This window comes from Cheilinus undulatus, linkage group 13 (genome assembly GCF_018320785.1).
Source record: "Cheilinus undulatus linkage group 13, ASM1832078v1, whole genome shotgun sequence".
NCBI classification, from domain to species: domain Eukaryota; kingdom Metazoa; phylum Chordata; class Actinopteri; order Labriformes; family Labridae; genus Cheilinus; species Cheilinus undulatus.
The window spans coordinates 48,239,356-48,255,991 of NC_054877.1; the positions used below are offsets into that span (position 1 = coordinate 48,239,356).

Genomic DNA, 16,636 nt, shown 5'->3' on the forward strand with positions numbered 1-16,636 from the left:
TGGAGTCATTTTTAAGCTTTTAACTCAGTATTTTTAGTTTAGTCATATTTTGACCTTCAGACTTACAGTTTGAAATTTTAACTCATATTTGACCTTTTAAACTCATGATTTTGACTTTCTCATATAGTAGCATTTCTTAAACATTATTTTGCTATTTTAGTTTTGTGTTTTGACCCCTTAAACTAATAAGATTGACTTTATCTCAGATTTTGAGCCTTTAAACCTAGCATTGTGACTTTTTAAATTATATCAAAGTGATTTATAATCAATGCTTTTTTTTCTGACAGTTTATAGCCCAGTTTGAACCCTCTCAGGCTCTCAGGCTAGACTTAAATCCAGAATCTGGCCCCTGCTGTGACTGAGTTTGACACCCCGGCGTTAGAGGTTCTGGTATTAAAATGTTAAAATTCTATTAAAAAGTCCCCTCCAAAGTAAGGAGCTGAAAAGGTCAAAATATGACTTAAAATTTAAAACTGGGAGTCTGAAAGATAAAAATGTGATATATTAAGTCCAAATTATGAGTTGAAAAGGTCAAAGCATGAAATGAAAAATCAAAATCATAAGTTAGTCGTAATCTTGAGATGCTAAAGTGAATATGAAATAAAAACTAATTAATTTCTGTCCCCACATTCTTGATTCTCTATGAATCTTTATTTTCAGATTTTTATGGTTTAATAACTTCTACTGGAGGAAATCTGCAGACCTCATACTGGTGGGCCAGTAATATAAACATGATATGATCTCGCGGGCCGGATATAACCGTTCCACCGGCCGGATTTGGCCCCCAGGCCTTGGTACTGATCGCATTCATCAGAATAAAATGCAGACAGCTCTGTTTGCTCTGAACCAGGACAGATGTCTCTGTAACCTGGTGAGTGAGCTTCCTCTGGCATCGCTGTGTTCATGGCGGGGGAAAGGCTTTTTCCCTGAAGCACGAATGCAAATATTCAGCAGAGGAAGTGAGGTCATGGCCAATCTGTCTCCTATTAACATAAACAATACGCTGACCTGCAGCTCCAAGGAGAGCTCATCAGAGAGATCTGATTGGTTCATTCCAGACGACAGAGCTCCCCTTCATTGGCTGATATCAGGATGCGAGTGAATGCCATCTTTGTCTGATGATCTAATTATGCCTCTGAGTCTCTTTGCTTTAGAATAAATCATGTTATGACGTCGTGGGGGTTAAAAATGGGCCGTTAAAGGTCACATAGCAGCGGTGACCTTTGTGTCAGCGTGTACACAGAGCTGGGTGGACGAGAGCTGCTCTCAATAACAGCTACTGCCATGTCATGGCTGATTTACAATGCTGTTTAAAACAAACAAGGCCTAACTGACATGATGGACAGATCACCTCACAGCCCCAAAGCATGCTGGGATTAACTCCCACGGTGATCAAAAAATAAGGAGATAAGAGGGTAATTCCTGGTGAAATTACCAAAGTTTCCATGCTGTCTCAGGAAAAACAACAAATAAAACGTGCACATGCATGCCTTTTATTACGGCAGAGAAAATGAGGATGAAAATCAGCAGCGAGAGAAGTAACAGACGTAGATCTGACGTTCAGCTGTAGAAGTCATAGGTACTTCCTGTTCTTATTTTGAAAGTTTGTTTCAACCTGAAACTGAACAGGATGCATGTTGGTGAAAGCTGATTTCCTGATTCTCCACAAGATGGCGCTGTTGTATCAGCAGCTGAACAACACATAACAGCATCACCATGATGACAAAGAGCAGCATCAGGGGATCTCTGCAGTTCTCCAAACTGACCACAAGGAGGAGCTCTTTCTCCTTCAACTTCAAAGTCTGCTCCAGCAGCACACTGAGGTGCTCCTTCTAAAACACTGCTTTAAAATACAAACAACAGCCAATAGGAAGAGCTGGATTTGATCATGTGACACTGAGCCAACAGCAGAAGGACAGACAACTAAATCTATGATATATAGTTGAGTTTTTGCAGCACTTTTATTTCTGGTGAGACAAAACAAAGGGACAAATGTCCATGAGAGAGAAACAGTCCTTAACATCAGACACTTATTCTATTACTGCCTTTAGAACTCACTGATGAACACTTACAACATTTTCTTCACTACAATCATCCTGATAGTTTACATCAAACTGGATTTCCATTTATGCAACACAATAAATGTAATCTGCTCAGGTTACTTTAGAACACCTGGGTCCTGGAGGTTAAAGGTCATCTATTTTCAGACGTTTTTTCTTCTATGTAATAAGATCCGGCCTGCTGTCACACCGCAGCCTTATCTCTCCGCCGCAAGGGCTGATGGGAGATGTGAGGCCGTGTCAGAATCAGGTGTTCCTCCTCTGATGTCTCAGCTCGTCCTGGTTTGCCCTCAGCAGCGTCAGAGCGTCACTTCTCCTCAGGTTCTCCAGAGGATACACCACGGCACAGAATGCTTCTCCTCCCAGCTGCTGCCCTGTGCTGTCTGTGTTCAGGTGAGAGTTTCCAGCCAATCAGGAGCCAGAAAACTCCACCTTTACCAAACACTGTCACACTCACCTTCACCTGTCTGTGTCTTTGTCTGCAGCGCTGGTTTCCACGGCGACAGAGCTGATTCAGGATGATTTAACACTGACCAGGAGAGTCGGTGGAAACGTTTCATTCAGCTGTGGAGGGACTGACCAGTGTAGTACTAGCTATGTATTCTGGTACCAGAAGAAAGAGTCAGATACATTCAGAGGGATTCTTCTTATTGGCAGTAGTGATGGTGTAATAGCTAAAGGCTACAGTCATCCTCAGGAAGATGATTTCTCATCTGTGAATAAAGGGAACGGCTGGGAGTTGCAGATCCAGAGAGTTAATGTCTCTCATTCAGCCTCATATTTCTGCTCCTGTTACTATGATCCTGGTCTCCACAGTGAGAAATGAAGCGAGGAGCCTGAACAAAAACCCTCAGATGAACAGATGTCAGTCAGAGTTTGTAACATGAAGAGAGCAGTAAACCACATCCAGGTTCACATGTTTCACCTCCATCTCAGCCAGAGTCACAGACACTGAGGGATTTATTTCATCACTGCTGACAGGACCACTGGAAAGTCAAATCACAGATCAGACTTTATTGATGACAGCAGCTTTATTGTTGCTCCACATAGTCAGAAACAAGGGAAAGATACAGACACAGAGGAATGGAGATGAAGAGAAAGCAACAAAGATCCTCTGGAAATAATCCAGTGAAATGTCCCTTTAAATGAGATCTTCACTTCTTTATCATTGAAGTTGTTTGATCAGATATTTAGTGAGGACTAAATCCTTGAATGTTTGTTGAGCTGAGCCCACAAGCTGAGTTTTTAGAGCTCTACTAACTGCTGATTACTGTTGTTAGCTGATGAACTTTGTCACTGAGTTCCACTTTCCTCAGTCTGTTAAAGTGGTTTCACATGAAAGACTCAGGACCAGATCTGAGGAAAACGGACCTCAAAGTACAAACAGACTGGACTCAGGGAGCGTGTCTGAGTCCACTGGATCAGGAAGTCCTGGGCATGATGGATCTGGACTTGGGGACGGTATGTTGGTGATGTGGTAGGGTACTTGTCAGCCAGTAGGAGTGTAAAGGCACTTCTTAACGTCCTGTCTCTTCAAAATGTGTGTTTGAGTGCAGCCTGGGCCCATGACATCCTCTGAGCTTCAAGGTAGAAGTGGAAGTAGGAAGACAAATGTGTGTTGATGAGACAGAGCATGGAAACATCTCTGTTATCTCTTTAAAGTCATTCAGACAAAGGTGCATGCTTTTTCAAACATCTCTTCATTTGATCAGGTCTTTGATTCAACTTGATAACAGAGTTCACTCCCTTTTTGCTTTTTATTGGTCAGTGGAGGAGAAATGACAGAGATGATCTTGGATATTTCATGTTTGATAACCCTGATATTTGGAGAAATATTCTGAAGATAAAGACTTGAACTTTCACAACCTTAATGTGAACCTGATCTTCTTTATCACTGAACCAAAACAGCATTCTGCAGCTACATTTCTGTAGAAATGTCTGAAATATCAACTCAAGTAAAAATGCTGTTTTGTTTGAACAATTTAAATGTTTTGTTACATCTTTCGTTTAAATCAATTTTGAAAATCCTGTTGTCAGTGTTTGTTATCAGGTCAAGTATGGGATCATTTGGTTCAGCACTTGATCAGCCTTGGTCCTGTACTGCTCTGTCCTCCTGATGGACATCCTCCAGACCTGCTCCAGGTCCATGTCCCATCTCTCCAGGTATCCTCCCAGCTGACCCCTCCACAACACACATGGTCACCTCCGTTATGGACCAGTCCACCGTGTCCTTGTCTCCCAGTATGCAGTGAGCTGGATCAGGAAAGCATCTGCTAGATAAAACTCCTCGAAGCAGCCAGACCATCACAGGGCTGTAGGTTAACATTTTTGCCCGTAGCGCTGGTGCTACAGAGGTTGACAATCTTGTAGCACTGAACAAAAACCTGTAGCACAATATATAAAATGTTTGTTACATCTCTAAAACCAACATGTAACCAAAATATATGCTGCAAGTGAATGTACTTGGAAAAACAAAAACAAGACAGCCTAAATTACAGCTCTCATCAATGTCTACCAAAGCAAACAGCCAATCACAGAGAAGAGAGACGCTGATGGTTCATCTCCACATTCAGACACAAAACAAGAGCAAACTGCTGGAAGCTGACTGACTTTACAGAAACTTTGGTGCTTGAAGATGACCAGAGCAGTATGATTTGGAAATCAGAGTTTGAGATCAGACAGAAGAGCAGATGAGCTCAGTTTGTGCTGCTGTTTGCTGCTGGAATCCTTTAGTTTGTTTCCATCTATTTTTTTCTACTTTAGGCAGGACTGACAGACAGCAGAAGTCTTTTTTTGTGTTCATCCTATTCACTTAAACTTCAGTGTGTTCTAGAGACTGAAGTATGTTTCTTTTTTCATCCTTAGACTGTGTTTCAAGGACTGAAGTGTTAGGTCTAAACTACATTTATATTAATATTTATACATTTTTATACACTGCCTGGCCAAAAAGAAGTCGCCACCTGGATTTAAGTAAGCAAATAGATACCAGCCTCCTATTGGATAATTACTGCATGGGCGATTATCTTTCAGCTGGCAACAAGTTATTTAACCCCAGCTGATGCAATGAGTAACTTCTCATTTCTTAAACAACCATGTCAAAGACACATCCTGTGGTCGTGGAAAAGATGTTAGTCTGTTTAAGAAGGGTCAAATCATTGGCAACCAGGAAAAAAGGCTTCAGTTTGCTAGGGAGCATAAAGACTGGACTCTGAAGGAATGGAAGAAGGTCATGTGGTCTGATGAGTCCAGACTGACCCTGTTCCAGAGTGATGGGTGCATCAGGGTAAGAAGAGAGGCAGGTGAAGTGATGCACCCATCATGCCTAGTGCCTACTGTACAAGCCTGTGGGGGCGGGGCTATGATCTGGGGTTGCTGCAGTTGGTCAGGTCTAGGTTCAGCAACATTATGTGCCCAAATAATGAGGTCAGCTGACTACCTGAAACTGAATGACCAGGTTATTCCATCAGTGGATTTTTTCTTCCCTAATGGCACGGGCATATTCCAAGATGACAATGCCAGGATTCATCAGGCTCAAATTGTGAAAGAGTGGTTCAGGGAGCATGAGACATCGTTTTCACACATGGATTGGCCACCACAGAGTCCAGACCTAAACCCCATTGAGAATCTTTGGGATGTGCTGGAGAAGCCTTTGCGCAGTGGTCAGACTCTCCCATCATCAATATTAAAATTAATGCAGCACTGGATGGAAATAAATCTTGTGAGACTGCAGAAGCTTACTGAAACAATGCCACAGCGAATGCGTGCTGTAATCAAAGCTGAAGGCGGTCCAACCAAATATTAGAGTGTGTGACCTTTTTTTGGTGGCGACTTTTTTTTTTTGGCCAGGCAGTGTGTACTGGTATGATATCAGCTAAATTTAATTTGTAAATACCTCCATATTGTATAAACCCCAATATTGTGCATTCCTAGTCAAACTAAGAAATATAGTAAAGTTTTATGTTCTTATGTGGGCCTTTTTAATGGATTTCTTGGAGGTCAATTCAAAAGGACCAAGGGCCACAGTTGGCCCATGGGCCATAGTTTGGACACCCCTTATCTATTTACTGATACTCAGAGTAATAGGGAAATATTCCTAACATTAGTAGAAATTAATCAAACACTGTTAGAGTCTGGTCCATATTGTAGTATCACACTGGGGTCTGATGTTTACAGAGATGATGTAAATGAACAGACGCTCTTTTCTCTCTAACTGTGTAATCAGAACATCAGTCCTGTTGGAGTCTTTACCCTAACAATACACACAAAGTTTATGCAGTGTGGGATGTATTATCCTCTCCTCTGTGCACCTCTCTCTCTCTCTGTCTCTCTCTCTCTCTCTGTCTCTCTCTGTCTCTCTCTCTCTCTCTCTCTCTCTCTGTCTCTCTCTCTCTCTCTCTGTCTCTCTCTGTCTCTCTCTCTCTCTCTCTCTCTCTCTCTCTCTCTCTCTCTCTCTCTCTCTCTCTCTCTCTCTCTCTCTGTCTCTGTCTCTCTCTCTCTCTCTCTCTCTGTCTCTCTCTCTCTCTCTCTCTCTCTCCCTTGTACACTGCTGTCTGTCTGTCCCTGTCATATCAGACCTGTATGCTAAATTCAGACCTAAACAGCATCAGCTACAATGTTAGTGGAGAAAAATGCATCATTTTATACATTAATCTTTAACCAGAAGTTAGCGCAGACTGAGAGCTCTGTCCTCTCACTGACAGCCAACTCCCTGCAACTGTCAGTGCATAATTGGAGAGGATGAGGCTAACAGAGAAGTAAGCTAGCAGATAGGCTACACCTTTTTAACATCGTCTTGCCTGCGTGCCTTAAAATTAAAAATTGGGATTATAGCAGCGCTCCTCTTCAACATAACGACACCTGTACGGCGTCTGCCCTGAGCCTGCCCCGTCTGTTAGAGTGGCAGCAGGTCACTCTCTCACCATCGCGGAGCGTGACCGCTCGCACTCCAGACGCACAGGATTGCACATGACGAGAGGAAAAAACATTCTGCTTGAGTCTAAAATAGGGCTAGACAACTAATCGCAAATGAGATTAAATCACAATCACAATTAAATCACAATGCTGCAATTTTTAAATCGCAGACAGCAATATTTCTTTAACCTTGAACATGTCAGAATATCAGTTTGATACAATCTTTTTTCTGTTATGCTTTATGCCAGTGTTACTCAACCCTGCTCAACCAAAGAGCCAAATTTGTTGAAAAATACCTTTGCAAGAGCCACAATCTAAGAGGTGAAAAGTGGCAAAAACAGCTTGAAGTAGCGCTAACAATAAGGTTAAGGTGGCAAAAATGGTCAAAAAGGGGCAAAAATGGAGAGGAAAAGTGGAAAAAAGGTCAGAAAGTAGCAAAAATGGGTGAGAAGTGACAGAAAATGAGTGACAGTTGGCAAAAAATGACACAAAAGTGGCAAAACCATGAAAAAAAATGAGTGAAAAGTGACTAAAATGGGCAAAAAGCAGTCAAGATTGGCTAAAATTGGCAAAAACTAGGAAAAAAGTGGTATTAATGACAATAAGTAGCTTAAATGGGTGAAAATGCAGAGAAATAAAGTTGAAAAGTGGCAAAAAATGGGTAAAAAGTTGCAAAAAAAGTAGGCAAAAGTGGTATTAAATGGCAAAAAGATAGCCCTAATAGACAAAAATGCGATATAAGTGGCAAAAAATGGGAAAAAAAAAGTAGGAAAAAAAGTGTATTCAATGGCAAAAAGTAGCTTAAATGGGTGAAAAGTGAAAAATGGGTGAAAAAGTTCAAAAAAGTTTCCCTTTTTTAAGGTTCTCTGGGGGAATAATTTTTAAAATGAAGACATAAAAGAGCCACTTGTTGAGTATCACTGCTTTATACATTATTTAAACCTTCAAGAATCTTTTTTATTTCATTCTATTTTTTACAAAAATCTTACTTTTCTTGCTCATGCATCTATTCATCCCCTTCAATAAAATAGTTGATATCAAATTTGCTTTAGTAGCCAAAATCACAGAAATATTATATTTCTAAATTTAGCCCTAGTTTAAACTCATCTAATATTTTTCTTGTTCATGTTTGTTAAACAGAAAAACTTAGGAACCTAAATAATCACATTTCAAATCGCAATATTGCATGAAAAAACTGCAATTAGATTATTTTTGCAAATCGTTCAGCCCTAGTCTAAAATGTTCCAGAAATAAGAAATAAATAGACTGGGCATGAAATTCAAATCTCAAATCAAAGTGGAGTGAAGATTTTGGGGCAACAAGTCAAACCTAAAGTCTGATCTGCACATCTGGCATGCACACACCTCTCCCACTTTGTCATAGCACCTGTGCAGTGAGGAGTGAAAACCTCTTGGCACAGACCAGTTTTCCTGTGGCATTTGTGACATATATGTCCCACTGTACAGCCCTGCATCATAGCTTGATCTCTGACTTAAACTAAACATAACCCTTAAACCAGTGGTTCTCAACCTTTTTGAGTCGCAACCCCCAGTTTAACATGCACTGTTGTCCATGACCCCACCCCCGTGTACTTCTCCCAAACACGCACACAAACCCCCCCCATGCTGGTGTGAATGGATAATGGCCTCTGCGCTGCACTGAAAAACTACTGAAAATGTACTTAGAGTTCTGATTCTACTCCCTTTATTGGTTGTCAGTAAAACTCTGGCTCTAATTTCACTCTAATGTCAGTGGAGAAATCGAGAAATAGCGGAAACATAACTAAGTGAAGCGATGGTCAACAAGTGTGAGAGAGAAAAAAGCAGCAGCTTTGCCTCTGAGGATGAGCTTTCTTATTTCTGTACATGATGAATAACATGTACAATAAATCTCAATAGATACTTGTTTTTTCATGACATTCTGTCTAAATTCATAACTTCAGTTATCTTAAAGGCGTTCCTGATCCTTTCTGTCGCTTGCACGCCAGACCAACACAGCAAACTGTTTGTGTCTGATTTACAAACAAGCACTTAAGATCACACTTCAGCTATCAGTTTCTTATTGAGACACAGGTCTTGCCCAAAGGTACAATAATTTTACTGAAAAACATGTAGCAATATTAAAGCCTTAACAAAACACAGCGGGGAGAAAAAGTTTGAACATTTCTGTTGCTGAGAGCTTGTTAACATGAAAACACACAGCAGGTAATGCTGTGTTGTTTCCGCTCGTGCATGAAAAGCCATATTTCAAAAAGTGGGGCTGATATTTACAGAGCCTTGAAGCTCTGATATCAGCTGGTGTCAGCCTCAGGGCCTTACATTTCTCAGGTGGTGGAGCTGCTGTTAGGCCTTCTGGTGACTGACCTTGAGACCCCTGCTGCTGCTGACCCAAGTCTTGACCTGGAACACTTTTTCTGTGAAGCCAGTCGCTCCATTTTTCATCAGGTAGCTAGCAAACTTGCTGCAGCTGCGGCTAAAACAACGATGCATGATTTTTTTTTCTCTCTCTTTGTTTCTTTTTTCCGCTGTCTGAACAGAATCTCCCACACACAGTTCAGATCATATAAACTCAGCTGAGACAATGAATGTTTGACAGATTATGAAGCAGAAAACAACTAAAACAACGCCCTGTCTAAAATTATGTAATATTAATTATGTGCATTTATATTTTCCCAAAATGATTTGGCGACCCCCAGAAATCATCTCATGACCCCAGTTGGGGTCGGGACCCCAAGTCTGAGAATGACTGCCTTAAACTGCATCACACACACTCACCTACAGACCAAAGATCCCTACAGAGGTAGACCTCCTGGCTCTAGATGAGATGTCCGTTACATAAAGGTGGAGGTCAAAGCCCATGGGACCCTCGCTGCTGGACGAGGAGGAAATCCCTACAGAACAAACATTGATCAGGTAGGTCAACCATTGCTGGTGGTGCTGGTGGTGTCATTAACCAGTCCTCAGCTGTTTCTGCTCAACTTGACGAAGTCTTTCCAGGCCTGGAACGTGACTTCTCTACAGGAGGACTCTTGCATACTTGTGATGTCCAGAGAGCTGGCTCAGCTTGGGATTGCTGTTGCTGCCTTGTCTGAGGTCAGGCACCCTGACACTGGTGAGACTGGGTGGATACACCTATAACTGGTCTGGCTGCGCTGACAGATGCCACTCTGAGGGGGTGGTACTGGTGGTTGTGAGCCGATTGTCCTCCTTGATATCAGAGGTGAGGCCTGTCAGTGAGCGTTTACTGCACACCAGACTGATCCATTCATCAGGCTCAGTCTCGTTTGTTGCTGTCTGTGCTCCAACAGGATTGAGTGAGTTCTCTGCAAAGGAAGACTTCTACACCAGACTCAACTCAGTGCTAGATTCAGTCTCCAAGGGTGATGCCTTGGTTGTTCTTGGTGACTACAGTCATAAAACCATGAGGCGTGTGTTGGTCCACACGGCTCTGGACAACAAGATGAAAGCTCCTCAATGCTCATTTCTAGACTTGGTATCCCAGTGATGGCGTCATCAAGAAGGAGACTGACCATGTAAGTGTAGGTGGATGCTGGAGGCTGCTCAGGGACTGAAGGGTTTTCAGGAGAGCCCATCAGCTCCTGGTCACAAACCTGACACTGTGCTGAGTTTCCCCAGGAAGGCTGACTCTGGTTGAATCAGATTGGATGTTGGTCAAATTGGGGGGCCAGATGTTGCACAGGCATTTACTGCTGGGCTCGTGGCCACTCTTGGAGAACCAGATGCCTCTCAAGATCCTGAGTCTCTCTGGGTGGACTTCAAGTCTGGTACCCTCGCTGCTGCCAATGAATGTATCCTGAGGTTTCAGAGGAGGAGAGAGGTTCTCATCTCAGAGTCAACTGTTGTTATCTTTGAGACAAGTCAAAGGGCAAGACTTGATGTGAAAACTGGACTGGGCAGGAGGCTGAGGCATGAAGCTACAAGGGTGATGTGGAGAGATGTGGAGGTCACTGTGTGAGAGAGTAGAGGTCCACCTGGGGACAGGTAATACCTGCCTGGCTGAGACAGATGCATCCTCTCCATGCTGCTCTGCAGTAAAGCTGCCTGATGAGACCATGCTGACAGAGGAGTCAGATATCTATAAACAATGGTCTGGTTACTGAGAGATGTATCAGGCAGATCTTCACAGTTGTGAGCTCCAAATGGATGCTACAGCTGAGTGAGTGTGGACCCACCTGTAAGCTGGGATCCACCAACTGTTGAGGAGACTCCATGGGCAGTGAACCAGCTGAAGTCTGAGAAAGCAGCAAACGTAAGGGATCCAGGCTGAGATCCTCCTGTGGTTCCATGCTCTCATCTGCTCCGTATGGAGAACAGGCATCATCCTACTGACTGGAAGAGGGGCATTGTTGATCCAGTCTGGAAGGGAAAGGGTGATGTTAGAGAGAGTAACAACTACAGGGGTGTTACACTTCACACATCCTGGCACTTCAGATCCTGAGTGCTCTTGTGAACTCAGAAGAGGGTTGCTGAAGCCCGTGTTGACTTCCAGAAGACGTTTGATGCGGTGAGTTGAGATGCCCCAGGGAGGATCCTGGAACTCTGCAGGATCCATCATCCAGCTGATATCTGCCCTATATTCTGGTCCAAAGTGTGATGGCTCTGACTTCTTCCCAGTTGATCCTGGGGTGAGGCAGGGGCTCCTCTTAGCCACTATACTCCTCAGTACCTGTTGGACTTGGATGCTGCCATCAAATCAGTGTCTGAATGGTGGAAGTCTTAGACCAGTTCACCTACCTTGGCAGCTTAATCCATCGAATCTCTGACTGTGAGGCTGAGCTCAACCACAGACTTGGTCTCAGGTATGGGGCGATGGGTTCACTGAGTAAAACAGTGTGGTGTTCCTGGTATCTAAGGATGCAGATGAAAGTCAGAACCTTCTGGTCCTTGGTCCTTCCACTCTTCCTCTAGTCTTGTGAGGCCTGGATGATGACTGATGGCCAGAGGCACCAACAAGACTGATCCAGCTCACAGCATTCTGGGTGACCAGGACCTGGAGGGCTGGTTCAGATGCCAGAGGCAACCGCATACACCATGGAGGGAGGATACCTGGAGAGATACCTGGAGAGAGGAGTCATGGGCCTGTTGTACAGTAATCTGAGTAAATGTCATGAGTTACTTTCCACCCCTGCTCACGCCTCAGTCTCCTTCCCAGTTCACTTTGACCCTCAAGTCTTGTCCTGTGACTCACCTCAAAGATATCAAGGGTTTCATCAGAGATGAAACTCCACATAAATTGAGGATGCATTCAATGACAGCAGCCAGGGTCCTGGACCTGGAGTCCACCCAGAGAGTCCCAGGATCTCTAGACCTTTGCTAAATCAGTGATGTTGATAGGGAAAGACTTAAATGACTTTCTGCGGCTCCTCAAAGATTTTCTGGAAGGGGGTACGGGTAAAACTGGCTCTTCAACAGAAAAGGTTTCCGACCCCTGGCCCAGAGAGAAACAGGATCTCTAGAGACATGTGGTGGTCCAAGAGTGGCCACAAGCCCAGCCACAAACACCTGTGCAACGTCTGGCTCCCCAAGAAGACCCACATCCAGTCTGATTCAACCAGAGTCAGCCTTCCTGGGGAAACTCAGCGCAGTTTCAGGGTTGTGACCACGAGCTGATGGTCGAAACTGATAAAATGTCTGGAAGAAGGTTTTTTTTAATATCGACCCAAAAAAATCACCAAAAATCAGGAAAGATTGTTATGAAAATCAGATTATAATGGCGATGGTGTTTAACTTTTGTCATGATTTATGAAAAGTATAAATTCTGGTGAGTTTTGTTCTGGTTACACTAAAGTCACTAAACTTACTAACTTATTTCTATTTTCTCCTGGAGTCCAGACTCTGAATGTCAGACATTTAAAAAGCTGAGTCCTTGAATAACAAGGGCAAACAGGAATCCCCAACAACACTGGAGAGTAAAAACTAAAGTCTCCATTTTTCACTGCCAACATTCAAATGAAAGCTAAAGATGTTTTGAATCCTCACCTTTTCTGTCTCTTTACTGTCATTTACAGTCGAGCCCTGTTGTAGTATTCTGAATGAATGAGGTCAATCCTCTGGAGACCAAGAATGTTGGTCAAACATTCAGATCCATGTGGACTCAATGATTGGACTGAGCAACATTCTGGTCCTCAGAGGAAGTCTACTAGTGTCAATAATATCAGAGACAGTCATGTTGAAGTCAGCTTTAGAAAAACACATCCCAGAGCTGAAATCTGATCCTGCTTCATGATCTGGATAGATTCAGCTGGGCCGAGGTTTTTGTACCAGTCTGGATCACTGTGGGAGGTAATGACTATTACATCTTTGGCTCTGGGACTAAACTGGTTGTAACAGGTAAGAATAAAGTGTTTCTTCAGATTTGATCATGATTTCTGCTTTTTCAGCCTTTCTATTTTCTCTTGTCATCATCAGTAAACATTTGTTGTTTCTTTAGTTGTTGTTTAAATAGGGATGTGGATCACATCAGGTCTCTTCTAAAACAGCTCTAAGATCATTCAGTAATGACTGTGAGATTCACATGTTCACCGCCTTTTCTCTCAGCCTTCACAAACTTGCTGTTTTCTCACAAAGACATATATTACAGGAAGAGAAGGAATGAAAATGTCCATTTTTACACCATGGTTCAGCCGTTCCAACACTTCTGACTCCTCTCAGTCACTCAGCAATCTTTTGATTTAGTGGAGAGAGATTGAACTACAAAACAGAAAAGCATAGATCTGACTAAATAGACTCTACATTCAACTCATTCAATCATTTACATTCACTACACAGCATTTTAGTTCACAGGAGATTTTTCTTTGGATTCAATCATCCAAAACAATTCAACTTTTGATCCAAAGAAAACTTTAATATATAAACCATAAATCTGACCTCATGAGAATCCATGTTTTCATCTTAGCTTTTATGTTTTCACCTGAAAAATAAAATAAAAACAATAAAAACACAGAATAAATGATTCTAACATGTCTAAAAATAGATGTTGTTGTTTCTAATATTCAGGTAAATTAAAATGGCTGATCATCCATGAAAATGTCTGACTTTTAAAATTTACTTGGAAATCTGAAATTGCAAAAATTCAGAATCAAAAATGTTTTTTCTTTACTTGTCTGAGAGGAAAAAATGTAACTACATTTTCTCTTCTATGCCCCAAAAAAAGACAAAAAAAGAAAACAACAAAACAAAAAAAGACAACAAAAAAGCCATGGCTAATTTTAATTGAATTTGATTTAATCTAGTTCTTTTCTGTAATTTTATTTAATGACTACTGATACAAAAGATGCAGAATAGACGATTACAACATGTATAAAAATACATGTATTTGTTTTTAATATTCAAGTAAATTACTTGGAGTGGCTGATCATCTGTGGAAATTTTTACTCTAAAATTTATTTAATCTGAAACTGAAAAATGCAAAATCAAATTTAGTATTTTTAAAATTTCTTTTCTTATCTGATCTAAAAAAAAAGGTTTTCAGCCGACATTATCGATTCAACGCCTGAAAGAAAGAACCACAAAACAAACAAAAACAAAAACATCTGTGGCCTCTTTAAATTTAATTTAATTCAATTTATTTATTTTGTTTACATTTTTATTTTTTTTAATTTTATCTTATTGTTATTTATGATAAAGATACAGAATCAATGATCCAAAATTTTTTGAACAAATACATGTAACTGATTTTGATATTCAGGTACTCTACTTTGAATGTCTGATCATCCGTGGAAATATCTTACTAAAATAATCACTGAGAATCTGAAATGGCAAAAGTTCATGTATTTGTCCTTCCTTTAGTTATCGGACATAAAAAACAACTTTTACCTCCTGATGTTATCGACCCTACGCTATGAACAAAGGTCCACAAACACAAACAGAAAAACTACATAAATAAATAAAAGTTCATTTTTTAGTTCATGTTCTCAGACAGAAAATAAACAACAAAACTAAGAGTGAAAAAGTAGTCATAAAAATGTCAACAGTGAGCTAATATTGATGAACATCATCAAACAGAGGTGAAGAGCAAAAACCAACCTGATCCATTTATAATTAAACTGAATCAGTAAAGCTACGCCAACCTGATATCAGCTGATTATAATAATAGTGACAAGACTTATCAATATTATTAATATTATTTTGTTTCTCTCTCTCTCTCTCTCTATATATATATATATATTTTTTTTTTTTATTCTCTATATATTATCATTATTATATTATTATTGAATTTCCCGTCGGGGATAAATAAAGTTCTTGTATTATTATTACATAAAAATAGAACATGTTTTTAAAAGATTGCTAAATTTACTTTTCATATTTTTAATTAGAATTTTTTAATAAAAAGACAAAAAGAAGATGAGATCAGATCAAATTCAGTCATTTTTACCCACGCTGGAAAATGAACAACAGAAAAAAAATCAGTCAGCAGCAGAGCTACATTTATGGTCATGTCTGAAACAGAGGGGTCAAAGGTCAAAGGGATCAGCTCAAATGCACAGTCTTCTCATGCCAACAGCGCTACGTCCACACTTTTTTGCTAGTGAGTAACAGCAGAGAGGACAGATGCAGTGTTGGCTTCATGTCTTTCTATGTGTTCTTCAGATCATGAGGTGCTGGAGCCCGTGGTGAGCCTGTACTCAGCAGCATCCAGAGACCAGCAGGAGGAGAAGAGTCCTCTGCTGTGTGTGGCCTCAGCCATGTTTCCTCCTCTGGTCCAGATCTCCTGGAAAAGACAGAAGGACAACGGTCCTCTGGAGGAAGTTCCCCCTGCTGAGGGAGAGCAGCTGGAGATCAGAGAGTCAGGACCAACCAGCTCCATCTTACTGATCAATCAGACCATGATCAACCAGTATCAATACCTCTGCTCTGTGAAGCACGAGGGGAACTCCACCTCAGTCTCATTTCACAAAGACCAACAGATCAACCCGTATGAATACTTGTGCTCCGGCCGGCATGAGGGCGGCACAGAGGAGGCGGCGACTGGACAAGGTAACGGCAGCTTGGTGTTTGTAGACACTGTCATAGAGAAGAGGGATCATGACATTTCTGTTGGACTTGTCTGTTTCAGATGATCCTTTCAGGTCTGAGTGCAGGGTGAGGCTGCTGACTCTGCTGTACTCTGTGCTGATAGTGAAGAGTCTGGTGTACTGCTGTGGACTCTGTCTGCTGACGCTGTCTGCTGAGGAACCCTAACCAACAACACACCGTCCATCCGCCGCACAACAGCTGACTGACTGTCCTCTTAAAGTTTTCACGTAATAAAATCTTTTCATTCTCAGCTTTTTAAAGTAAGATAGAATTCTAATAAATATTCTGATTTATGTTTTAAAATGTCTGACAGTTTTCAAATGTAACTGCAGTTCTAGTTTAGTAATCCAAACATTTGGACCATAAAACCAGAGTTCTAATTCAAGGAGGATCAAAATTATGATGAATCTATCTCTCTCTATGTAATATATTATAGTTCTATAAACATGATCACTGTAAATGTTCTTAATGATGTCTTATAATATTACTCATTTGTTTTTCATACATTTTCCTGCATCATCTGTGTGTTATTTTTCAGTTTTTCTTAATAAAGAGTTTTTTCTCAATAATCTCAGAGTAAAGACAAGTTTCTTTTAATCAACCATGAGAGCAAACATGAACATGAAGCTG

General features: G+C 41.2%; 1 protein-coding gene across 1 annotated transcript; it reads left to right on the top strand.

Annotated features, from left to right (window-relative positions):
- Positions 1-2,410: 2,410 nt before the first annotated feature.
- On the top strand, positions 2,411-16,389 carry LOC121520681 (immunoglobulin lambda-1 light chain-like). Its single transcript, XM_041804258.1, has 5 exons — positions 2,411-2,453; positions 2,546-2,866; positions 13,274-13,321; positions 15,581-15,905; positions 16,009-16,389. Exons 1-5 carry the CDS (start codon positions 2,411-2,413, stop codon positions 16,169-16,171), a joined length of 900 nt encoding a protein of 299 aa, XP_041660192.1. The 3' UTR covers positions 16,172-16,389.
- The last annotated feature ends 247 nt before the right edge of the window (positions 16,390-16,636 follow it).